Source organism: Schistocerca nitens, chromosome 8 (genome assembly GCF_023898315.1).
Source record: "Schistocerca nitens isolate TAMUIC-IGC-003100 chromosome 8, iqSchNite1.1, whole genome shotgun sequence".
Classification (NCBI taxonomy): Eukaryota; Metazoa; Arthropoda; class Insecta; order Orthoptera; family Acrididae; genus Schistocerca; species Schistocerca nitens.
Genome location: NC_064621.1, coordinates 224,210,427 through 224,237,983, shown reverse-complemented (window position 1 = coordinate 224,237,983; position 27,557 = coordinate 224,210,427). Strand labels below are relative to the sequence as shown.

General features: G+C 43.5%; 1 protein-coding gene across 3 annotated transcripts in view; it reads left to right on the top strand.

Moving 5' to 3' along the window:
* Window positions 1–27,557, top strand: part of LOC126199282 (mediator of RNA polymerase II transcription subunit 25) — a 194,660-nt gene that overhangs the window by 51,271 nt on the left and 115,832 nt on the right. For all 3 annotated transcript variants that reach the window (XM_049936091.1, XM_049936093.1, XM_049936090.1), the window contains exons 7-8: window positions 8,549–8,810; window positions 23,601–24,087. In XM_049936091.1, coding sequence (XP_049792048.1) covers window positions 8,549–8,810; window positions 23,601–24,087 — 749 coding nt within the window. The remainder of the gene's footprint in view (window positions 1–8,548; window positions 8,811–23,600; window positions 24,088–27,557) is intronic.

Below are 27,557 nucleotides of genomic sequence, written 5' to 3'. Positions count from 1 at the left end.
GGCATTTACATAGAGTTGTCAGTGCTAACTGACAAGCAGCTCTGTGTGAAATAACCACAGAAGTCAATTTGGGGTGTATGACATGTCCGTGAGGACAGTGTGGCGAAATTTGGCTTTAATAGGCTATGGTAGCAGGTGGCCAATGCAGGTGTCTTTGCTGTCAGCACAACATTCCTGCATCAACTCTCCTGGGCTTGTGACCATATTGATTGGACCCTAGATGACTGGGAAACCATGGCTTGGTCAGAAGAGGGCCAACTTCAGTTGGTAAGAGCTGATGGTATGGTTCGAGTGTGGCGCAGACTGCACGAAGCCATGAACCCAAGTTGTCAACAAGGCACTGTTCAAACTGCTGATGCCTCCATAATGGTGTGGGGTTTGTTTACACACGATTGACTAGGTCTTCTGATCCAACTGCACCGATCATTGACTCGAAGTGGTTATGCATGGCTACTTGGAGACCATTTGTAACTGTACACATTCTCAAATGACAATAGGTTTTCTGTAAGTGATAATGCATTATGTCACTGGTCCGCAATAGTTGGCAGCTGGTTTGAAGAACATTCTGGACAATTTGAACAAATAGTGTGGCCACCCACATCACCCAACATAAACCCCACTGAACATTTACAGGAAATAATTGAGCGGTCAGTTTGTGCACAAAACACTGCACCAGAAACACTTTCTCAGTTATGGTCAGCTCTAGAGCAGTATGGTTCAATATTTGTGCAGGGATTTCCAGCAAGCTGTTCAACCCATCATGTTACATCGAGTTGTTGCACTACAATGGGCAAAAGGAGGTCCAACATGAAGTTAGGAGGTATCCCGTGACTTTAGTCACCTCAGTTTACATCTAATAATTAAAAAGTGTGTAAAGGCATAAAGAACACACAATAGTTATTAATAATAATGCATGTGGCTCCCATCTTGGTGTATGTCTTTTGGTTTGACACATTTTCAGTGGCTTGTGTGTTGGTACCATTGTTTATTTTAACAAGCAGCTTCTTGTTTGCCTTCATAAGGCTGATGGGACCCCTACCCAAATCTTGCCACCTTTTGTTGTTGAGTTGTACAAACAAGTTGGGGGGGTCTCTGACACCTATCTGATAGAGGTGATATAAGATGTTGCTGTTATGGACTGCATCCTTATGATGGACTTTCGATGTTATTTACTTCTTGTCCAATCCATAAACCACCATCATCTTGGGGGGTAGGGGGAGGGGACAACACTGCTGGACTCTGTACCATCATCTTTCTTCTTACTTTTCATTCTGCTCTTCTAAATGTTTTTTGCTTTAAATTTAGGGATTTGATTGGATGCACTGAAATTGGGGTTAAGCAGATGCCCACTGTAAACTGCAGTATTTATGAGGAGGTTACTAATTGTTCTGTTGCTACTAACAACTTTCCAGCAGCCTCCCTTGCAGTTAGCATTCAGTATGCAGTTTTACTTATCAGCTTAAACACACAGCATGTCACCTATTACTAATAGTGTGGTAATTCTCTGTTAGAAATTTTCTGCGTGTTCACACCCCACTTCTTTACAGAGTAAAATAGTTAAAGAGCTAGACAGAAAATTCTCATCTGCCAGTAAGAATTTATTTAAGAACAAGGATGTATACCATATTAAATCAAGCACCAAGTTCAGCATCTTAGCAATCAGGGATTATGCAAACAAATATACTTAAGCAAACATCAGGAAACGTGGATGATTAAAAACAGGCAGAACACTGCAATACCACAAATTCAACAATCACAGAAGCTCTTCTGCAGAATTGAAGCTGTAAGAATGGGGCGTGAGTCGTGCTTGGGTAGCTCAGATGGTAGAGCACTTGCCCCGCGAAAGGCAAAGGTCCCGAGTTCGAGTCTCGGTCCGGCACACAGTTTTAATCTACCAGAAAGTTTCATATCAGCGCACACACTGCTGCAGAGTGAAAATCTCATTCTGATATGATATGCTTAACTAAATGTAACTATTCAGAAATGTGTCGGAGAGAATGTGAGAAAGTATTGTAGAAGGTTAGTACAAGAAGCAATTGAAAAAAAAAATTCAATGTAGACAGTATGATAAATTCAATGTAAACAGTACATTTCGTCAGTTAAGATGGCAGAGACTCAGTAAGTTATAACAGAAACAGATTTCAGTTTACCTGAATGGTCAACATGACAAATTCATCTTCATCACTGAGTATCAATGGACCACATTCAAAAGCATTGTACAGTGCACATTAGACAAGTAAATGCTGAGCAAAATTCTGAGATATGGAAAAGATCTGCTCTGGTTCAACAGTCATGTCAGTAAGTAGCTATGAAAGCGGAAAGAGTTTCACTGCAAATTTAAATGTAGGCAAAACCGTCATGGAAAAACAAAAAGCAAATGAGGCCAAAATTAGTGTAAGGAGAGCCATGCGCGATATGTTAACGAACTTGAAAGCAAAATTTCGTCTAACAACTTGACAGAAAATCCTAAGATGCTTTGCTCTTATATTAAATCAGTAAATGGATCAAAGTCATCCACCCAGACACTCTGTGACCATAATGTTATTGAAATGGAGGATGGCACAGAAAAGGCCAAATTACTGAATGTCTTTTTCCAAAACTGTTTCATAGAGGAAGATTGCACTTCAGCACCCCTTCACTTCTACATCTGCATCTACATCTAGTAGATATAACCCAAGCCACCAAACGGTGCATGGCGGAGGGTGTTACTACTTGTCATTTCCTTTCCTATTCCACTTGCAATTTCCTTTCCTATTCCACTTGCAAATAGAACAAGGGAAAAATGACTGCTGTATGCCTTCATATGAGCCCAAATTTCTCATATCTTATCTTCGTGGTCCTTACATACAGTGTATATTGGTGGCAGTAGGATCATTTCCTTATGAAATCCCCAAACCACCTTCCCTACCCTCTGGCTCCTACCCTTGTAACCGCCCCGGGTGTAAAACCTATCCCATGCACCCTCCCACCACCACCTACTCCAGTCCTGTAACCCGGAAGGTGTACACGATCAAAGGCAGAGCCACTTGTGAAAGCACCCACGTGATTTACCAACTGACCTGCCTACACTGTGAAGCTTTTTATGTGTGAATGACCAGCAACAAACTGTCCATTCGCATGAATGGACACAGGCAGACAGTGTTTGTTGGTAATGAGGATCACCCTGTGGCTAAACATGCCTTGGTGCATGGCCAGCACATTTTGGCACAGTGTTACACCGCCCGGGTTATCTGGATACTTCCCACTTACACCAACCTGTCAGAACTCTGGAGATGGGATCTTGCCCTGCAATATATCCTCTCTTCCCGTTACCCACCAGGCCTCAACCTCCGCTAATTTCAAGTTGCCGCCGCTCATACCTCACCTGTCATTCAACATCATCTTTGCCTCTGTACTTCCACCTCAACTGACATCTCTGCCCAAACTCTTTGCCTTTACATGTGTCTGCTTGTGTCTGTATATATGCGGATGGATATGTGTGTGTGTGCGACTGTATACCTGTCCTTTTTTCCCCCTAAGGTAAGTCTTTCCGCTCTCGGGATTGGAATGACTCCTTACCCTCTCCCTTAAAACCCACATCCTTCCATCTTTCCCTCTCCTTCCCTCTTTCCTGATGAAGCAACCGTGGGTTGCAAAAGCTTGAATTTTGTGTGTGTGTTTGTGTTTGTTAGTGTCTCTATCAACATACCAACACTTTCGTTTGGTAAGTTACAGCATCTTTGTTTTTAGATATATTTTTCCCACGTGGAATGTTTCCCTCTATTATATTCAAATCATTTCTATATGTAGAGAACAACAGTGGTCCTATCACACTTCCCTGGGACGCTCCTGACAATACCTTTGTCTCTGATGAACATTCGCTGTCAAGGACAACATGCTGGGCTCTATTAATTAAGAAGTCTTTGAGTCACATATCTGTGAACTCATTCCGTGTGGTCATATCTTCATTAACAGCCTGCAATGGGACACCATGTCAAATGCTTTCCAGAAATATGGAATCTGCTTGTTGCTCTCCATCCATAGTTTTCAGTATATTATTCAAGAAAAGGGGAGGCTGAGTTTTGCAAAAGCGATGCTTTGTAAAACCATGCTGATTTGTGCACATAAGCTGCTCAGTCTCAAGAAAGTTTATTATATTTGAACCGAAAATATGTTCAAGGATTCTGCAGCAAACGGAAGTTAGGGATATTGGTCTGTAATACATACATCCCATACATCTCCTACCACCCACCACCTGCTCCAGTCCGGTCACTAACTTCACCTATCCCATTAAAGGCAGGGCTACCTGTGAAACCAGTCATGTGATCTACAAGCTAAGCTGCAACCACCGTGCTGCATTCTTTGTGGGCATGACAACCAACAAGCTGTCTGTCTGCATGAATGGCCACCAACAAACTGTGGCCAAGAAACAAGTGGACCACCCTTTTGCTGAACACACTGCCAAACATGACATCCTTCATTTCAATGATTGCTTCACAGCCTGTGCCATATGGATCCTTCCCACCAACACCAGCTTTCCTGCATTGTGCAGGTGGGAATTTTCCCTGCAATACATCCTATGTTCCCGTAACCCTCCTGGCCTCAGTCTTTGTTAATCAGTTTTCTTACCCATCCAGCTCCTTCTCTGTTGCCAGTCCAGAACTACACAGTCGTCATTCCACCATCACACTCAGTCTTTGTACTTCTCTCCCTTTCTTCTGCTTTAAATCATTACAGGAATGAGGAAAATGACAGTTATTGAAATAAATGTTCATGGAAAAGAAAAGCAGCTGAAATCACTCAATAGAGGAAAGGCCTCGGACATGATGGGACATTAGTGTGATTCAACATAGAGTATGCAAAAGAACTTGCCCCACTTCTTGTAGCAGTTTACCGTATGTCTGTGGAGGAGCGAGATGTGCCAAATAATTGGATAAAAAGCACAGATCATTCCCTTTTTCAAAAAGTGTCATGGAACACACCTACAACTACATCTACATAGATGCTCCACAAGCCACCATATGGCGCATGGTGTAGGGTACCCTGTACGACTGCTAGTCATTTCCTTTCCCATTCCACTTGCAAGTAGAATGAGGGAAAAAACGATTGTCTGTATGCCTCCGTATAAGCCCTAATTTCTCGTATCTTAACTTCATGCTCCTTACTCACAATATATGTTGTTAGCAATAGAATTGTTCAGCAGTCAGCTTCAAATCTAGCAACCCACCTCTGAATTGCTTTGATGTCTTCCTTTAATTTGACCTGGCACAGATCTCAAACACTCAAGCTGTATCCAAAAATAGGTCGCACCACTGTCCTATATGCGGTCTCCTTTACAGATGAACTACACTTTTCTAGAATTCTCCCAATAAATTGAAGTGGCCATTCACCGTCCCTACCACACTCCTCACATGCTCGTTCCATTTCTTATTGCTTTGCAACGTTACGCCTAGATATTTAGACGATGTGATTGTGTCAAGCAGGACACTACTAACGTTGGACGAGAGATTTGTGAGAAATGCAAGCTAGGTACGAGGCCAGTGCTGTAGAGTACTCTTTGTAAAACCAAACTGGGGTTTCATCCAGACCTGGTGACTTATTTAATTACAAATCTTTCAGCTGTTTCTCTACGCCAGGGTGCTTCTTACCGTGTCATCCATGGGGAAGTCTGTCCTGTGGTCAAATGCTGGTATGTTACTACAACTCTCCTGTGTGAATGATTTCTTGAACATTAAATTTGAAACTTCATCTTTCATTTTGCTATCTTCAGCTGCCACACCAGACTGATCAAAGGTAGACTGCATGAAAGACTTAGACCCTCTTAGTGATTTTACATAGGACCAGAATTTTCTCTGGTTCTCTGCCAGATCTCTTCATAAGGTATGATGGTGATGGTTGTATGCTTCACACATAGATCTTTTCACAGATGCACAAATCTCTACAAATCTTTGCTTGTCATCATTCGAGCATTCTCTTTTGAACTGAGAATGTAACGGGCTCTGCTTCCTCAGCATTTTCCGGATTTTGTTATTGTATCATGGTGCTTCTATTCTGTCCTTAATCTACTTGCTAGGCACATAACTCACCAGACCACAATTTACAATCTGCTTAAACTTTGCTCATAATTTCTCTATGTCCATCCTACTCGAACTAAGTGATTTCAGTTCACAAAACTATAGGCCTATTTCTGACATCGACCTGTTTTGGAATGAGTTTTAGGCTTCCTTATTATGATATTTCTGGAGACTGAAAAATCTTCTCTGTAGGAATCAACCCATGTTCCAAAAACAATGATTATGTGGAACTCAGCTCACTCTGTTCATCCAAGAGACCCAGAAAGCAGTAAATACAAGCACCCATGTGGTTACTATGTTCATTGACTTCTTGAAGGCATTTGATAACAGTTGCGCATTGTTGCCTAATGTACAAAACACAAGTGTACAGATCATCATACACAACTGTACGACTGGATTCTGTGTTGTGCTGTTGCGTGACCATAAAAAGCTGTAGTGAAATGCAGTAAGACCTGCAGAGGTGCGACACTTGGTGCAGGCTCTCGCAATTGACACTGAACATAAATAAATGTCAAGTATTGCCTATACAAAGACTGAAAGAGCCATTATTGTGAGATTACATGATACCAGAACAATCACTGGAAGTAGCTACTTCCATAAATATCTAGAAATAAGCTTACAGAGTGATCTGAAGTGAAACAACCACATACAAGTAATTTTGATTAAGACAGATGCCATACTGAGATTCATCACAAGAATTCCCAGGAAATGTAGTCCATCAACAAAGGAGGTAGCTCATAAAACCCTCGTTCGACCAATACTTGATTATTGCTCCTCAGTCTAGGATCCATACTAGATAGAAATGATAGAGGAAGTAGGAAGGTCCAAATAATTGCAGCACATTATGCCACAGAATCAGTCAGTAAATGTAAAAGCATTTTGGAGATTCTCAGGCAACTCCAGTGGCAGACGCTGCAGGAGAGGTGTTCTGCATCACAGTGTGGTTCACTGTTATGAGGACGTGCATTCCTAGTGGAATCCACCAACATATTGATATTGCTCCATCCTGTGTATACCATGAAGATTAAAATTTGAGAGAATCAAGCCCACATAGAGGTGTACCAGCAATCGTTCTTCCCGTAAATAATTTGCAACCAAAATATGAAAAGGGGGAAGTGACATTATACAATCTACCCTCCACCACACCCTGTAAAGTGGCTTTTGGAGTATAAATATATATGAAGAAACAAAATTGTACACGGATAGATTCCTTTAAATGTTTGTATAGTTCAAGAGATTAATCATAAATGCAAATAGTTAATATTGAAAGTAAGGACATTCTCTTAGTATGTCAGATAACATCTGTAAATTGACTATTACTTAGGTGGGCACCACAGGCTTGATAAATCTGAAGAATGACATTTCCATCTGGCTGTTGTTTTAAAATAGTAGTTTATTAAGAACTACTAGCTTGTTTCATGTTTTGCGCATTCTCAAGTGCTTCTACTAACATAATAGTACACTGGATTTAAGTGGAAGTCAAAATATAAAAGGCTCTAAAACTTCAGTGGATGCAATGTTTCTCTCACTGTGCACTTTTGTTTAATACAACTTAGGAGCATGATGTGTCCACATATTTCGTCAGTAATAATACTGTTTCTTAGAAAACACTACATCCATTACACTTTTAGATCCTTTTATATATTAACTTCTATGTAGTTCCATATGTTATTATGTTTGTAGACAAATTTTGAGAACGAGTAAAGCTCAAAATTAGCTAGTAGTATTTAATAAAATAAGATTATTATTTTAATGTGCAAATGAGTAGAAACAGTGTCATTCTTCAGAAATGTGTACAGCTATTTGGGTTATGAAGGAAGGAAAGGCATCAGAAGACAACAGTGTTTCAATAGAAATGATTAAAGCTGAAGGAAAAAATAAAACAAAAGAACTCTTAAAGATTACTTTACAGAAGCTTGCACTCGTGAATTTGGTTTCAAGATTTACTATTACTTAGTGACCCAAAAAACTGGAAAATATGAATTTAAAAGCTTCTGTGGCAGGCAATTTGTTCTCAGAAAATTATACATTATCTAAGGTGGTGTGACAGTTATTTCCACTTGTTTAAAAGCAATATGTTCCAGTCAGATACAAATCTTCACACAAATTCATACAGAAGCAGCTCATTCACAGTCTTATGCATGCTTACTTAGTTTCATTACTTAGTGAACAAATGTGAACATAAAGTCTTGATACACCTACACATTTGTTTACGTGGACTTTGTTAAAGCTGTTTCTGTTTCATATGCTTTTTTAGTGGTTCATTATATGGTCTGGTGTCAGCAAGTAAGTGCATTGTGATAAGGTGGTGTGCATTTTTCCACGTTTTTAACTGGTACTGTTTGCAGCATGTAACCATAACCACTTGTTTTCTTTCTTAACAGACTGAGATACTGCATGTTCAGCAATGGCCCTTACTAAAATGAAAATAATTTAAATTATTATTATGTTAGGAAAGCTCCTTTGTGTATACTTTGATGTGCTATTGTTTGCAGTTTGAAAGAACGTCCTGTTAGCCCGACTGTGGCAGCAGGAGTGAGCTTGCTGCCAGGACACCCTGCACAGTGCCCCATGCCTGCAGGAGCCCTCGGCCCTGTGCCATCTTTATCGAGCCCACTGCCCAGCATTGGCAGCCCCATCGGGGTGGCCACTGCTGGGTCTGCACCACAGGCTGCAGCAGCTGCTGTTGCTGCTGCGGCAGCTGCTGCTGCCAGCAGCGCAGTGTTCAGGGGTGGAACCCAGGCCCCCACGTCTCAGGTTGGTACTGGTTCTCTGCTTAAGTAGTGAGCTGAACCATTGTATGATCATTGCTCAAATAAAAGACAACAGATTTAAATCATGTCTGAAAAATTCATCTGTTATCCAGTTACTTGTATGATGTGATTTGGTGCACTGGTAACACATTGGACTGGGTGGTGCAAAATTCCTGTTCAGCCATTTGCGATTGCTCCTTTGATAAGGCCTCGGATGATTTTCTTTCTCAACCTTAGCTTGTGTTCCATTTCTAAATACTTAATCTTCCTTCCTCCTTCCTATAGCGACTGAAGTCTTTGTTTTATTTAGATATATTTTTTAAAATGACCCTTATTCAGAAATACCTGCAAACAGTGCACATTGTTTGATATCTTATAATACAAATGAATTTTTGTTTCTATCACAGTAGTATACAGGGTGTTTAGGAATTCCCATTACAAATGTCTAGGACTTGTAGAGACTTTATGAATGGGCGCCCATGTCTGGAAATGTACTGTTTTCATTCTACGATCGTTTCAATTGAGATGTGCAATGCATCCACTACTGCTGCACTAGAAATTGAAGAGACACCAGGTGGAATAGAGTGTGTACCAGAACATGCTTCATAGGTACAATGTCTGTAACAACTTTTGTGGGAGCCACATTGACCAGCTGTTGTAATACATTATAACTGTTCTGTACGTACGGTATTGTTTTGGAATAATGTAAACACATAATGTGTTAATGCAAACAAACGTGCTTAAATGATAAATGGATGCATCGTTATGTTTCACTTCAAATTGTTATCCAATAGGTGTACTCCATCACAACTAGTTCAATCCCTCTAGCAGAAGTGGATGAGTTAAACATCTGAATTGAAAGCATCATAGAACAGAAACAGTGTGTTTCCCGACATGGATTTCTATTCAAAATATTATATATTCACTTCCCTCTATTGGTCCTAGAAGTCTGTAAGGGATATTTCCGAACAGCTTGTGTAATGCCAAAGACAGATTTCAGTTGCATACACATTTGCACAAAGTGTGATAATGTTATATGAATACAGGTAATTTATGGCATTAAAAATAACATTTCATTGAATAGTTGAAGTGTTAAGTTGTTAATAGACAAATAGAAAAGACTGAGAATGTTTCCAGCTTTTGGATGATCAAATGAACCAACTGTGTCCCATCACAAGCTTATTGTACCTTGTCAGAGTAAGGGCCTCTTGTGAAGGCAGTAATTTATACCGACTCTGCTGTAATTTCTGCGCAGCATTTTGTGTGGGCATATTATACCAACCAGTTTTCAACCCAAATGAATGACTACCACCAAACTGATGAAGAGCAGAGTTAACCACACTGAGCAGAACATGCAGTGGCTGCTTGATGACTCGTATTGTTTAAATCTTCCCCCCCCCCCCCCCCCAACACTAGCTTCTCTGAAATACCTAGATGGCAACTGTCATAGCAACACATCCTTCAATCACATCATCACCTGGCATCAGAGTTTGTTAGCCACTGGCTCATACCCACCTCACCCCTGCCCCATTCCAACTTCACTCATCCTGCACAGACCCTCATCTACACAAGGTCCCTCTTTCTCTTTGTGATCTCCTCCTTCCAATCCACTCCTTCATGTCATTTTGTGCTGCCAACAACTTTCACTGTTTACGGCCAGAATGAGCTCACTTGTGTCACATTCTATCCCGGATGACTGTGCCTCCCCCTCCCAGCCATGTGGCACCCTTCCCCAACCTTCTCTCCTGCTGCCCACCTATTTTCTGCCCGTGGCCAGTCCACTCAACACAGTCCCTCAACCCAGTCAAGTTGTACTGCTGGTGCAGTGTAGTCAGCCAGAACAATGTAGCTGTACAAATTTATATGCATTTCAATGTTGCCTGTAGCTCTGAAAAAGGATATGTGTCAAAGATAGCAACATCATCAGTCTTGAAATTTCCTGGCAGATTAAAACTGTGTTGGATCAAGATCTGAACTTGGGACCTTTGCCTTTCTTAGGCAAGTGTCCTATCAACTGAGCTACCCAAGCACTACTTACGAGCCATCATCACAACTTTACTTCCACCAGTAACTCATCTCCTACCTTCCAAACTTCACAGAAGTCCTTCTGCAAAACTTTCAGGAGTAGCACTCATGGGAGAGATCCATGTATCAGTAATATTCTTTCTTCTAGGAGCACTAGTCCTGCAAATTTTGCTGGAGAGCTTCTGTGAAGTTGATAAGGTAGGAGATGTGGTACTGGTGGAAGTAAACCAGTGAGGACAGGTTGGGAGTTGTCGTTGGGTAGCTCAGTTAGTAGAGCACTTGCGCACAAATGGCGTAGGTCCCAAATTGGGTTGTCGGTCCGGCTCACAGTTTTAATCTGCCAGGAAGTTTCATATCAGCTCACACTCTGCTACAAAGTAAAAATCTCATCCAGATTATCAGTCATGTTTATGTGCATATTAATGACTTGAGTGCCTCAACTATTTGGTGAGTTATTACCTTTACTCTTTAAGTTATTTATATTCCACCAAAGTTTTTCCGTTACTGTATTTATGTGAATACAGAGAGAAAAAAGGTTGGCCTTTTTTGCCTTAGGAGGCACAGTTCCCAGTACTGTCAATGAAACAAATGCAACCACACAGAATTTGATATGCTCTTTCCAGATTTGGTTGAAGAATATCATTTTTTCCAGTACTATCAAATGATCCAAGAGACCCCTCTGCAGGTCCAGGGGTAAGAATAGGCCCAAGGTATTCCTGCCTGTCGTAAGAGGCGACTAAAAGGAGTCTCACACGTTTCGGCATTTATGTGATGGTCCCCTGTAGGGTTTGACCTCCATGTTTCAAAATTTTTCTGGAGAGCGAGCCAGTTGGGGGAGGGTGCCTTACATGGTGCATCGTGTCCATTGTGCATTGAGATCTTTAGCCCACTTTCTCGTCGTCGCATTGCAGTCCTGCTCATTCTCCATCTCTTGGGCGAGGATACATCCCTGGGTGCGTTTTCCACCATGCACTATGCAGTGTCACTTTCTGTGCTGACGATGTCATTGACTTCTTTGTACCTGATGTCCAGCACAGTAGTCAGTCTGTTGTGGTGGGGCAACTATGTACCCTGTTGGTTTTAGCCACCTGACAGCGCAGGGATCACTCTGCTGATGCCTGCACCATTAACTCCCTATGTATGCCGTGGAGTAGATGCCCATCACCTTGGGCATGGGGATTCCCGGAGATGGCCATCCTGCCAGGTGGCCCTTGTTGAGGCTGGGTGGCACCTGTGGGGAGGGACCTTGGTCGGAGTGGGTGGCAACAGGGCAGATGACATGCAATGAAGCATGGTACATCACCACTTGCTTGTGGCCAACTACCAGCAGTTTCTAAGCATTCCAGGGCTCAATTTAATGTGCAGAAGTATGACCCCAAATCATTCCCCTCCCTGGCCACACCATGGGAGGAACGAAAGGCTAAGGATGGCGGCAAAACTTATTCGCCCCGGTACCTAGTATGTACGAGAGCTGATGGGGAGTCTTTCAAGACAATGAAGCGTCTGTTCTTTGTAGAGCATTTAGAGGACAAGTTTGGAGAGGTGGAGGGCTTGTCCAAAATGTGCTCTGGGTCAGTTGTGATAAAAACAGCATCCTCTGCCCAGTCACGGGCATTACTCGCTTGTCACAAGTTGGGGGATGTTTCTGTTAACATCACGCCCCACAAGAGCTTAAATATGGTTCACGGTATTATATTCCACAGGGACCTTCTTTTGCAGTCTGATGAAGAGCTGCGCACCAATTTAGAGTGGCGAGGTGTTCATTTCGTCCTACGCGCTCGTCAGGGTTCGAGGGATGCTCAGGTTGCCACCGGCGTCTTCCATCTTGGCCTTCGAGGGTGATCCATTGCCTTAGAAGGTCAAGGTGATGGTCTACCGCTGTGACATCAAGCCCTACTTCCCTCCCCTGATGCAGTGCTTTAAGTGCTGGAAGTTCGGCCATATGTCTTCCCGCTGTACTTCCAGCCTCACGTCGAGATTGCGGACACCCATCACATCCCAATACTCCTTGTGCCCTGCCTCCCGTCTGTGTCAACTCCAGAGAGCATCATTCACCTTGCTCACTGGACTGCGAGATTGTACAGAAATAGAGGAAAATCGTGGAATATAAGACCCTGGACCGACTGACCTACACTGAGGCTAAGCGGAAGTTAGAACGCTTCCATCCTGTTCGTATGACCACCTCTTACGCCGCCGCTACAAGCGTTCTAGCCCCATCAGCTCCATCTCCCCTAGTCACCTCTCAGTGCCGGAAGACTACACCTTGATAGTGGGGGGCAGTTCCCTCCCTGTTACTCCTGCACCACCTACTTTGGGAGCAATCCCCCGCCCCCAACCATCAGGGATGTCCGTCCCCAATTCTAAGCCGGAGAAGCGTCCAACTTCTTTGGCTCCTCTCACTCGGAAGGGGTTCCTTGGGTTCCTCCCTTCCCAGATTTCTGTTAGTGGCAAAGTTGACATCTTCCAGTAGCTGAAGTGTCCCAAAGCAGCTGGTCATAGGGCTTCACAATCCTCCTCAGTCCCAGAGACTGAATCCGTGAAGCCCTCCCAGCCAAAGAAACTCAAGGAGCAGCGAGAAAATTCCCCTAAGACCAAGGAACTTGAGGCGGCACCCACCCCGCCGCTACCTACAAGCTCTGCATCTGAGGATGAGGTGTGAGGATGAGGTGTGAGGATGAGGTGTGAGGATGAGGTGGAGATTCTGGCATCCACTGAGGACCAGGTTCTCGCCAAACCCTCAGACACAATGGATATCATCTCCTTAGAAAATCGGTTGGTGGCAGCAGATGACCCTGAGGCGTAACCCATCTCATTGAATGTTAAATGACTTTTACCTGTACTACAGCTCCACTGGAATTGCAGTTGCTGAACGGCAGCTACAGGGTGCTATCTGCAAGGTGCCGTCTTGGGCCGTAACGCACGGCTTCCAGTTTTCAGTCGCCAAGACTTGCATCATGCATTTCTGCCGGTGTTGCACTTTTCACCCTGAGCCACGGCTTTATCTTGACGGCGAAGCTCTTGCTGTGGTGGAGACGCATTGGTTTTTGGGTTTGCTTTTTGATACCCGGTTGACTTGGGTCCTCATATTCGGCGGCTTAAACAAACGTGCTGGCGGCATCTTAACACTCTTCATTGCTTGAGTCACACCAGCTGGGCTGCCAGTCGGTCTACCCTTCTATGACTGTATCAGGTGTTGATTCAGTCCTGTCTCGATTATGGGAGCCTGGCTTACGGTTCGGCATCGCCTTCCGCATTGCGGTTGCTTGACCTCATACTTCACTACGGGATTCAACTCGCAACTGGAACTTTCCACACCAGCTCTGTAAACAGCCTACTTGTGGAGGCTGGTGTCCCTCCACTGCGGATCCGGTGCCGACGACGACTGGCCGCTTATGCTGCACATGTTTGTAGCTTGCCCGGGCATCCAAATTACCATCTCTTGTTCCGGCCGCTTATGCTGCACATGTTTGTAGCTTGCCTGGGCATCCAAATTACCATCTCCTGTTCCCCAACTCGGTCTTCCATCTTCCAGAATGGCGGCCCCGGTCAGGGTGTGTGATTGCGGTTCGCGTCCAGTCTCTTCTCTCTGGGCTTGAGTATTTCCCTCTTCCACCCCTGTACCGGGCCCATATCCATATACCCCCATGGTGTGTGCCCCGCCCATGCCTTCAGCTGGATTTGGCACAAGGCCCGAAAGACATGGTCCCTCCTGAGGCCCTCCGCCGACACTTTCTTTCCCTCCTTGCCGCATTTCACGGCTCTGCTGTAGTTTGCACCAATGGTTCGATGGTTGCTGGTTGAGTTGGTTATGCTTTTACTCTTGGGGATCAATCTGAACAACGCTCATTGCTGGATGGCTGCAGTGTTTTCACTGCAGAGCTGGTAGCCATCTCTCGCGCTGTAGAGTATATCTGCTCCTGCTCAGGTGAGTCCATTATCTGTAGTGACTCCCTGAACGGTTTACGAGCTATTGACCAGTGTTTTCCTCTGTCTCGTCTGGTGATGGCTATCCAGGAGCCCATTGCAGCCACTCCGTGGTTTTTGTATGGATCCCGAGTCATGTTGACATCCTGGGTAATGAACGTGTTGACAGGCTGGCCAAACAGGCTATCAGTGAACTGGCCCTGGAGATTGGCCTTTCGGAATGTGATCTCCAGTCAGTATTGTTGCAGAAAGTCCTTGGTACCTGTGAACCACTGTAAAACTCTGTGTGCTTTTAATTCCTTTTTTTCTGGTCTTTGTCTGTGTTTTTCTTGTTCTGTGACATTCCTTGTCATCTGCGTTACTTGTTTTTATTCCCTGTGGGTGTTTCATGGTCGTGGAAAAAGGGACCGATGATCTTTGCAGTCTGGTCCCTTCAGCCCCACAAACCAACCAACCGGTTCAAGAGAAATTTTGGTTTCTCCTTGGATGTGATCTGACCAGACAAAGTACATCACGCAAAAAGGCTGTTGGACAATAGGAAAGACTGTCCTTTTCCTTAATGTTCACATGATTATTTTAAATGAATAATTATATTTCACTTTGACATGGGATACCATGTTACAAACTAACTGAAATTGCTTTAAACATTAATGATTGATGTGAAAAGGAAATTGCTACTCACCATATAGCAGAGATACTGAGTTGCAGATAGACACAACAAAAAGGGTGTCAAACAAGCTTTTGGCCAAACAGGCCTTCATCAGAACACACACACACACACACACACACACACACACACACCGGGAGGTTAAATAGAGGGGGTTTCGTTGGTGGAAGAGGGCTGTGTAGTGCTGGAATGGGAATATGGAAAGAGTCAGGTGGGTAAAGGACAATAACTAACGAAGGTAGAGGTTAGAAGTTTTACGGGAATGAAGGATATATTGCATACGGAGTTCCCACCTGCACAACTCAGAAAAGCTATTGTTGGTCGTAAGGATCCAGATGGCACAGGCTGTGAAGCAGTCATTGAAATGAAGAACATTGTGTTGGGCAGTGAGCTTAGCAACTGGGCAGTCCGGCTGTCTTTTGGCCACAGTTTGTCAGCGGCCATTCATGCTGATAGACAGCTTGTTGGCTGTCATGCCCATACAGACTGCAGCACAGTGATTGCAGCTTAGCTTGTAGATCACATGACTGGTTTCACAGGTAGCCCTGCTATTCCTTCACCTCCTCACCCCAGCCTTCTCCTTACCCTGCCACCCAGTTGCTTCTCCCATCATGCACTGCTGCTCGTGTGTGTGTGTGTGTGTGTGTGTGTGTGTGTGTGTATTATGATGAAGGCCCGTTTGACCAAAAGCTTTGTTTGACTGTCTTTTTGTTGTACCTATCTGCGACTCAGCGTATCCGCTGTATGGTGAGTAGCAAATATACTTTTCATAATATTGTCATTATTCCATCCGGGATTTTCCAGTTTTCCATTAATAAATGACTGATATAATTATTTTAAACTGAAATACATATGGGTGGCCGTAAAGTCTCGAGGAGGAGGCTTCCCGTACGGACGGAAGTGTCCCCGATGATGTTAGTGAAAGGGTGAATGGCCTCTCAGACCATGATGCACAAATTTTAACACTAAAAGGTTTTTGTACTCAAACCAATGTCATATTTAATCACAAACTACGTAGGAAAGTTAATCCAACAGCAATAGAGAGTTTTTTAAAACTTGTCAAGGAACAAGAGTGGCAAGATGTTTATAGTGCCGATAATAGAGATGATAAATACAATGCTTTCCATAACACATTTCTCATGCTCTTTGAGAGTTGCTTTCCATTAGAACATTCTAAGCGGGGTACTAGCAGTAATGGACAGCCCGGTTGGCTGGCTAGTGGGATAAGGATATAATGTAGAACAAAGCGGGTGTTATTAGCAAGGCAAAAAGTATGTGGTATGCAAATAGAATAGCTAATTCACAGGATAAAATTAAAGCCATATGGTCAGTTGTGAAGGAAGTGTCTGGTCAGCAGCACAAGGTCGATGATATAAAGTCAGTTCGCAGTAATAATATTTCTGTTACTGATAAATCATATATATGTACAGTATTTAACAATCATTTTCTGAGCATTGCTGGTGAACTAAATAAAAATTTAGTTTCTACAGGAAATCATATAAATTTCTTAGCAAATGCCTTTCTGAGATTGACGCCTGAAATACTCCTCTTTTTATATCACACGATTTGCTATCAAATGTACAGTTCAGCTTTAGAAGTCGTTTGACAACTGAAAATGCTATATTCTCTTTTCTTTGTGAGGTACTGGATGGGCTAATCAAAAAGTTTCGAACGCTTGGCATATTTTTTATTTAACAAAGGCATTTGACTGTGTTGATCTCACAATATTGCTCCAGAAGTTGGACCATTACAGAATAAGGGGAGTAGCTCACAATTGGTTCACCTCTTACTTTAGCAACAGGCAGCAAAAGGTCATTATTCACAATGTTGACAATGGCTGTGATGTGGGATATGAGTGGGGTACTGTCAAGTGGGGGGTGCCCCGGGGATCAGTGTTGGGGCCGCTCCTGTTCCTTATTTATATAAATGATATGCTCTCTAGTATTATGGGTAACTCTAAAATATTTCTGTTTGCTGATGACACTAGCTTGGTAGTAAAGGATGTTGCGTGCAACATTGACTCGGTTTCAAGTAGTGCAGTACATGACCTCAGTTCATGGCTTGTAGAAAATAAACTAACGTTAAATCACAGTAAGACTCAGTTTTTACAGTTTCTAACACACTGTTCAACAAAACCTGACGTTTTAATCTCACAGAACGGCCATATGCTTAGTGAAACTGAATAGTTCAAATTTCTAGGTGTTCAGATAGACAGTAAGCTGTCATGGAAAGCCCACGTTCAGAATCTTGTTCAAAGACTTAATACTGCCATTTTCACTATTCAAACGGTATTAAAAGTTAGTGATACTTCGACATGTAAATTAGTCTACTTTGCTTATTTTCATTCACTTATGTCATATGGTATTATGTTTTTGGGGTGACTTCCCATTCTAGAAGGTTATTTTTGGCTCAGAAACGGGCGGTTCGGGCAATAAGTGGTGTGAGTTCACGAACATCTTGCCGACCTCTGTTCACGAGTCTGGGTATTTTGACATTGACCTTTCAATATGTATATTCCTTATTGTCGTTTCTTGTTACCAATATTAGTTTATTTCCAAGAATAAGCAGCTTTCACTCGGTTAATACTCGGCAGAAATCAAACTTCCATTTGGATTGAACTTCCTTAACTCTTGTGCAAAAAGGTGTGCAGTATACTGCTGCATCCATTTTCAATAAGCTGCCACTCGAATTAAAAAATCTTAGCAGTAATCCATGCGCTTTCAAATCGAAACTGAAGAATTTCCTCATGGGTCACTCCTTCTATTCTATCGAGGAGTTCCTTGAAAAATTAAGCTGATTCTTATTGTATTGCTGATAGTGTTTACTCAAACTTATGGACTGACTTTTTTTCAGGTTCATGAACATTTATTTTTATCTGTTATTACTTTTATGTTGTAAGTTCATGTACTGACACGTTCCATGACCTAGGAGATTTACTCCTCAATTTGGTACTACGGAACTTGACATGTAAATAAATAAAAAATAAAATAAATAAATAATGAGTAGAAACGACAGGAGACGTGGGGGTCGCATCTGCTGGGGTCCCGTGCTCCAGTCCGCCCATTGCTGCAAGGCCGGTTGTTATAACAGGAGACATGGGTGATGTGTCTGCGTCCGTAGGAGAAGGAGGTGAGTAGAATTGTTCCGACAGATGGTGGTCATCTGGCTCCTGCATGGGCACGTCTCCTGTTGGTGTCAGTTCTTGTGCTGGCACCGAGATGATGGTGAGAGGACTGCGTTGTGAGTAATGAGAGATTCCAGGATCCCGAGCGTCAGGTAGAGCCAAAGGTGGTGTAGTGGCATCTGGAACAGGCATTGCCGGCACACGAGGCCGAAGCTGGTCTGAATGACGCGCTGCAACACCCATGTCCGTCTGGATTTCATACAGGCGTCGGCCACGGTGTCGTAAGATGTGGCCAGGACTCCATTTTGGCCGCCTGCCATATCCCCGTACCCATACAAAGTCGCTGACGGTGAACCGGCCAAGCGAAGGCACCCGCGGCTGTGAGGTGGAAGGCCGCAGAAGATGAAATAGCATGCAGGGCTGTCGGCCATGTAAGAGCTCAGCTGAGCTGTGGTCGCCCATGGGGGTGAAACGGTAAGAATCCAGAAATTGGAGAAGTGCATCATTAGCAGCAGAAGAAGTCAGGAGTTTCCTCATCTGAGCCTTAAATGTGCGGACCAGACATTCAGCCTCACCGTTTGACTGTGGATGGAACGGAGGGGCTGTGACGTGCATGACGCAGTGACGGGCACAAAAATCTGCAAAATCGGAAGAGGCAAATTGCAGAACATTATCAGTAACAAGAGTAGAGGGAATGCCTTCCAAAGAGAAAATGCGAGCTAGAGCATTTGTGGTTGCCACGGTGGTAGGCGATGTGCAACGGACAATCAAAGGAAAGTTAAAGTAGGCGTCAGTAACGAGAAGCCAATAAGTGCCTAAAAAAGGTCCCACGAAGTCAGCATGAATACGCTCCCAGGGCTTCTCAGGCGAAGGCCACGGTGACTTCGGGGCAGCGGCCTGTGACGCACAAGGGCTGCAGGTAGCGACCATGTGTGCGATTTCAGAGTCGATGCCGGGCCAGTACACATGACGGCGCGCCAGAGATTTTGTGCGAGAGACACCCCAGTGCCCTTGGTGAAGGAGGCGCAAGACCGAAGCACGCAAAGACGCAGGTACCACAACACGCGGCGAAGCATTGTCGTTGGAAAGGAGGATAACACCATCCCTAGCTGTGAGGCGGTAACGCAAAGCGTAGTAGTTCCGCAATGGATCAGAAGCCTTAGTGGATGGACGATCTGGCCAACTCTTCTGAATACAGCGTAAAACCCGGGAGAGGGTAGGATCAGAACCCGTAGCAGCCGCCAGCTGGTCCCCAGTGATGGGGAACCCGTCCACAACCCGCTGCTTGGCAACATCCAAGTGAAAACACAAAAGTTGGTCCCTATCGAATGCCAGATCAGGACCCATGGGAAGGCGAGACAGTGCATCAGCATTCGCATGTTTAGCCGTCAGCCGGAAATGAATCTCATAATTGAAACGAGACAAGTAAAGAGCCCAACGCTGGAGGCAGTGTGCAGCCTTGTTGGGAAGTGACGTTGATGGATAAACAAGGAAACAAGCGGTTTGTGATCCGTAACAGGATGAAATTTGGATCCATAGAGAAAAACACCAAACTTATGTAGAGCATAAATAACGGCCAAAGCTTCTTTTTCAATTTGAGAATACTTTCGTTGGGCATCTGTGAGCGTTTTGGAGGCATAAGCAATGGGTTGTTCAGAACTGTCAGAAAAACGGTGGGCAAGGACTGCACCAACCCCGTATTGAGAGGCGTCCATGGCAAGAACAAGATGTTGGCCAGGTCGATAAGTAGCCAGGCATGGGGCTTGTTTCAGCATAGTCTTCAATTTCTGGAAAGCCGCATTGCATGACGCGGACCAGTGAAAAGGCACGTTTTTATGCAACAGGCGATGCAACGGCTGAGCCACCGAAGCAGCAGACGGTAACAACCTCTGATAGTATACTATTTTCCCCAAGAAGGCCTGCAGTTCCTTAACAGATGTAGGGCGAGGAAGGGCATCGATCACAGCGACAGTTTGCTGAAGCAGATGAATACCATCCCGAGAGAGTTGAAACCCCAAGTACATGATAGATGCCTGAAAAAATTTTGATTTCTGAAGATTACACTTCAGACCGACAGTCTGTAAGACATGAAAAAGTGTGTGGAGATTCTGAAGATGTTCTTCAGTGGTGGAGCCAGTGACAACAATGTCGTCCATGTAATTTATACACCCAGGGACAGTGAGCAATAATTGTTCCAAGAATCGCTGAAAGAGAGCAGGGACGCTGGCAACCCCGAATGGCAATCGTTGGCAATCGTTGGTATTGATAGAGGGCGAAAGGCGTGTTAAGGACCAGAAACAGCCGGGAAGCAGGGTCAAGAGGAAGTTGATGATAAGCTTCTGACAGGTCAAGTTTAGAAAAATACTGGCCTCCAGCAAGTTTAGTGAACAATTCTTCAGGTTGAGGCATAGGGTAAGTGTCGATGAGGCATTGAGCATTTACAGTGGCTTTGAAATCGCCACAGAGACGAATATCACCATTGGGCTTAGCAACGACAACGACAGGAGAGGACCACTTACTGGAAGTGACAGGATGCAAGACCCCTGAAGCAGTGAGACGGTCCAGCACCTGTTTGACCCGATCACGAAATGGCTACAGGAATGGGCTGAGCCAGAAAAAACTTAGGCCGAGCAGTGGGTTTGAGTGTGATATGAGCTTCAAAGTCGTTTGCACTGCCTAACCCAGGAAAAGAAAGGACGAAAATGTCGTTGACAAGGAATCCAATTGAGCATAAGGAATAGCATCAGAGACGATATTGACAGAGTCATCTATGGAGAACCCAAAAATGCGAAAGGCATCGAAACCAAAAAGATTCTCCATAGTACTATGGTCGACCACAAATATGGGAACAGTGTGAACGACAGATTTGTAAGATACCTCAGCATCAAATTGTCCCAAGAGAGAAATCTTCTGTTTATTGTAAGTTCATAATTGCCTAGTGACAGGTGACAAGATTGGAGAACCCAACTGAAGATACGTCTGAGAATTGATGATAGTGGCAGCAGAACCAGTATCCACCTGCATGCGAACATCCCGACCAAGTATTTGTACAGTGAGGAATAACTTCCCTGAAAGGTAAGAAGTACAATTGACAGGCAACACAGAAGCAGAATCAGCGTCATGTGCATGAACATCAGGTATGCAGTCGGTTTTGCAAACGGATGACACATGATCTTTTTTTTTGCATTTGTGACACATCGCCCAATGTTGGGGCAATCCTCTCGTGAATGTCTCATAAAACACCGCGGACATGATGGGAGTTGCCGTGGGGTTTGCTGCAGTTTCTTAGAGGTTTGTTTACGGTTAGGCCGAGGCTGCGCTTGGGAGCGTACTGCGGCCACATCAGCCGGCGGGGACATGCCGCACGCTTCGTCAACAGCACACAGAGGTTGTACGTCCCTGACGTCACCCCCTGCCTCTATTTGCGCTCCAGCGGCGCGAGAAATTTCAAAAGACTGAGCGATGGATAGGACGTCATCTAGAGTTGGATTTGCCAACTGAAGGGCACGTTGCCTAACTTCTTTGTCGGGCACCGACCGGATAATAGCATCCCGTACCCTGGAATCGTCGTAGGATTCTTTGTGAATGTCAGTAACAAATTGACATTTTCGATTGAGGCCATGAAGTTCAGCAGCCCAAGCGCGATAGGATTGACTTGGTTGGTTTTGACAACGATAAAAGGCAACACGAGAGGCTACCACATGCGTATGCTTTCGAAAATATACGGACACAAGTGAGCACATTTCAGCAAAGGACAAAGATGCAGGATGTTTCAAAGGAGCCAATTGCGACAACAACCAATACATTTGAGGTGAAATCCATGAAAGGAACAGAGACTTACATGTTTGGTCGTCCGCGATTTGAAATGCCAAGAAGTGCTGTTGAAGACGTTTTTCATAATCAGACCAGTCTTCCGCCGTCTCGTCGTAAGGAGGAAAAGGAGGGAGAGACAACGATGAGAGACGCCCCGCATTTGATGCTGCGACAAAATCACGAATTGCATTTGTAAGAAGTGTTTGCTGTTCATTGAGACCTTGCAATAGTTGCTCTAAAGTAGCCATGAAAACCTTTGGGTCAACGATGAAAAAGAAAAATTCCCTACCTCGTCGCCAATTGTTATGTCAAGTTGAACAAATATATTTCAACGCCGACACAATACATGTAAGTTACAGATCAAGTTAACAAAGTAAGACGTGTGTACACTTTAACAGTCAAATCAGAACTGATTCCGAGTCTAGCGGCCGCTGGCTGGCTGGCCGCTTAGGTGGCGCTGCTGCTGCATGGCTAACAGACAGCGCCGCATGTAGAGGATGCGCGTAACTGAGCGGCGGCACTTCGAAAGATCGACGAGTCACAACAAAGAAGAAGTGCATTTTTCTTTTCTTAAGTCTTATAGTGGTTTCGTCCAGGTGACTCTTCCATTGCAATGGAATCTGAGATTCAGTAGCAATCCTCATTTCTGTTGCAGTCACTGTATTAAATATTGGTCTTTTGATTTCAGTTTGTATCTTGCAAAGACAACACTCTGACTGTTTATGCCAGAATGGTTGTCTTTTTACCTCATGCTGTAGATGACTGATTCCTTTGACTGGTAGGGATGGCTTTGTCACTGAGTGAATCTTATCCAGTTGGTTGTAGATGTCTGTCATTGAAGCTGTCACAGAGAGTAAGCTTTTGAAGTCCAAACTTTGAGCTTTTCAAATAGCAATTTTGAACTGCTATGTAATGGCATTTGTGAATTGCTAATGTACTTCTGGAATACAGTTTATAGCAGTGAATCGCCACCAAACGAGATGGCAGATTGTTTCCTGCTTTCCTTCTTACAACTGTGTCTCTTGTGACAAGACACTTTGTGATTTAACAGCGCATGTTAATACATCATATTTATATCACTTTCTTTGGGTCCACCAATGGTAAATTTTGCTTAACTGAACTTGTGAACAGTTGTTTACCATTACAGATGACAACAAATTATTTAGTATAAGCAGATAGATTTTAAGAAATTTTACAGTGGCTTTATGTAGAATCATTTTGAGGTTTACATTATGTTTCAGGCAATGCTTGCTACCCAACAACAGCAACAGCAGCAGCAGCTTCAGCAGCAACAGCAGCAATTACAACAACAGCAGCAGCAACTGCAACAGCAGCAGCATCAGCAACAACAGCAGCAACAGCAACAACAACAGCAACAGCAGCAACAACAACAACAGCCACAAATGGTACCTGGAGGACGCGGCTTTCCACAGCAAAATCCTCCAGGTTACCACGGACCTGTTATCGGCGGTACTCGACCTCCTCCACCCTCCCGCTGGCCCCCTACTAGTGCCGGTCCGGTACCCGGCACAATGATGCCCCCACAGCAGCGTCCCACATTCCTGCAGCAAGGTCCTGGTGCGACAGGAGTGACAGGAGCAGGACCTAACCCTGTGGCCTCGGCTGCTGGGCCCACTGCAGCCACTGCAGGCAGTGCTTTACTTGCACAGCTGTCAACACCACCCTCTGCTATGACGCAAGCACCATTTGGAGCCACAAGGATGGACGGTTAGTTACTGCAGTTATTCTTACTGTGTGCAATGTACATGTGTAAGTAAAAATAGTGACTGAGGCTGATGCTTTGAATCGTGAAGGTAAGACCATTATGTGCCAGCTTTGGAAGAGGAAGTTACGCATGAAGGTAGGAACTTGGGATGACTTTTAAGTTATGTATCGAAACTAAAAGTTAGCTGGCCATAGTGGTCTCCCTAGTGCAGCCGGCTCACTGACTTATTCATTTAATACCCATCCGTGTCAAGTTAAGACTACAATAACACAGCAACAAAAATGTGTTTTGTGTTCTTTGCTTCACCAGGGGCAAGTCAGTTATAACTGTGTGCTGTGATTTTCATTGAGAGCTTGACAGTGCACCTCTTACAGCTCAAAGCATTTGACAGTGACACCAGGAGTTTCAAAATATTGGCTGTTTGTGTAAGGAGAAATCTACTGTTTGCTGTTGGTGTTCTTTTAAAACATAGAGTGCATTAAACAGAGTTTTAAACATTGTCTACAGTAGAAATTTCCTGGCAGATTAAAACTGTGTGCCGGACCGAGACTCGAACTGAACTCGGAACCTTTGCCTTTCGCGGGCAAGTGCTGCTCTACCAACTGAGCTACCCAAGCACGACTCACGCCCCGTCCTTGCAGCTTTAATTCCACCAGTACCTTGTCTCGTACCTCGTTTCATTCTAGACTACAGAAGTCTGCTCATCATGCCAGCAGAGAGTTAGCTGGTCCTCATGCGCCTGTGTGGCATGTTCTGAGATGAGATTTGTGTTTCAAACCATTGTAGATGTTTGCCATGCATCAAACGGAACACACAATGAACATTTGTGAAAGGTAAATGAAAACTTTGATCCTAAATATAACAGTAAAAAGTTCCCCAAAGTGCATGCAAAGTGAAGGTAAACTCTTGTAAAATTGGATGGTGCTTTTGAAAATAAAAACTTTGTAGTCCTCCGTGTAAGTTAAAATTTATCCCAAGTTCCTATTTCCATTCATGTAGAATATGTAGAATATATACAAGGGCTACCCAGAAAGTAACAGATGTTTCGAAACAAAAAAATTAACAATATGGAAAAATCAGGTTTTATTATATACATTTAAAGGCATACTTGTGAGCTACTTTTCTACATAATCACAATTCAAACTGAGGCACTTATCATACTGTGGCACAAATTTTTCAATGCTGTCTCTCTAGAAATCCGCTGCCTGCAATTGCAACCACCAGTTTATATTGGCATGCAATTCAGTATCAGTATCAAAGAGTTTTGTAGCAAGCCATGCCTTTGTTACTAGGAAGAGGTGGTAGTCACTCGGTTCCAAATCTAGGCTGTATGGTGGATGTTCAAACACCTCCCACCCAAAATCCCGTAGGAGCTCTTAGGTATGATTGGCCATGTGTGAACATGCATTTTCATGAAAAACAAAACTTTTGCACAAAGTTTTTCCTGACACTTGTTTTATATTGCCTACTGTAATTTTGTCAGTGTTTGACAATACTTCTCTCAGTTAATTGCTGTGCCACATTCAAAGAAATCAACGAGAACCACTCCCTTTGAATCCCAAAACACAACAGCCATGATCATTCTAGCTGAAATTGTTTGGAACACTTCTGTGATTTATTGGTAGAATTTGCGTGTCCTCATTCCAACGATCGCCTTTTTGTTTCACAATTGACATGCTTCACCCAAGACTCGACCCAGATTATGATACAACTGATAACTTTGCTACCATTTTTCTTGTAACCTGCAAGGAAGGTCAGTGCTGCAGCCAGTCTCTGTTTTTTGTGGTCTTCCATCAGGATTTTGGGAACCCATCTAACCCAAATTTGTGGTAACCAAGCTTCTGGACCACACCCCCATGCACCAAACTCTGTGAAATTTGGGGAAAACATTGTGAAAGTACCATAATTGTGAAACAACAATTTTCACAATTTTTTTTCATTGATTTTCATCACCAGTTCACCAGCCCAAGGCTATGCCAACCACTGTGGTTCTCATCATGAACATTGGTACGGCCGGTCGCAGGTTCGAATACTGCGTCGGGCATGGATGTGTGTGATGTCCTTAGGTTAGTTACATTTAAGTAGTTCTAAGTTCTAGGGGACTGATGACCTCAGATGTTAAGTCCCATAGTGCTCAGAGCCGTTTGAACTATTGATATGGCCATTTTCAAAATCAGTGCACCATTGCCTCACTTGACTTTCACTAATTATTCCTTTTTCATACACATCACAAAGGTTGTGATAAGTTTCAATTGGTTTGTAGTTTTTTGCAAATAAAAACCTAATCACAGAACACACCTCACAAGTGATGGGATTTTCTATCGGAAAGTACATTTTAACACATCAAAGAAAGCAAAGTAACAGAGAACACAGACCACACGCAACCATCGCTGGATGCATCGTGAGTGTAGGAATGTTAGGGCGCCAAGGTGGTGGGTGTAGCCCCGCCCACCACCTGAGGTGTAGCCCTTACATCGTGCATATTGATATCACAACAGCAGTGAACTGATGTGCAGTATGAGTTATGCGCAGGACAGATGGCTTCAGATGACAGTGTGTGTGTAGTTTCTATGCGATCTGATAGAGGTCACTAGCTGGTGGACATTATGTGAGCTGCAGTCAAAATACTGTCATTTTTATTTACAGTTCTGTTTGTTTCATTTTCTAATTGTTCATTAATTACTACTATACTTGTACTTAGTTATGAGAGGGAATGAAAGTGTGAATGTGAAATAATGTTTTATGTAAAGTTTTTATACTGTTCATTGAAATAACCGGTCTCTTGAGGGATTTTCGAGAATGGCGTGTTTGTTAGTCATTCGTACCAGGGAATTTATTATAAACTGTTTCATCAGTTTATGGTATTGGGGAAATGAGATTATGATTTCAGCAAAGTTGTTTTATTAAGAGGGAGTTGATTTTATATTTGTGGTTTTCAAAATTTATTTATGTTAATTTACTGTTTTGATTCAGTGACAAATTTTGATTGGTTCTGTTTATATATGCAGGATTGCGTGGATTTGATATTGCTTTCTGATTGGCAGAACTTAGCATATTCAGGCATATTTTGGGAACTAGAAACTTATTTTGTGTAGAGAGATGAGTGGAGTTGTGGCTTGGATTTCATAGTGATCAGACCTATTGATAGATGCTCCACTACAAATTATGAGGGTCACTCCAAAAGAAATGCACACTATTTTTTAAAAAAAATCCATCTTTTATTCTACATGTTTGAAAGTTTTACAGTGTGTAGATACACCTTTTAGGAACAGTATTTTCATTTCTCCGCATAATTTCTATCCCTCTCAACTCCCTTGATCTTGGAACCAGCGCCTTTATACCCACATGGTAAAATTCTGGACCAACCTGTTGGAGCCACTGTTTGGTAGCGTGCACAAGTGAGTCATCATCTTCAAATCTTGTTCCACAAAGAGAGTCTTTCAGTTTCCCAAAGAGGTCATAGTCACATGGA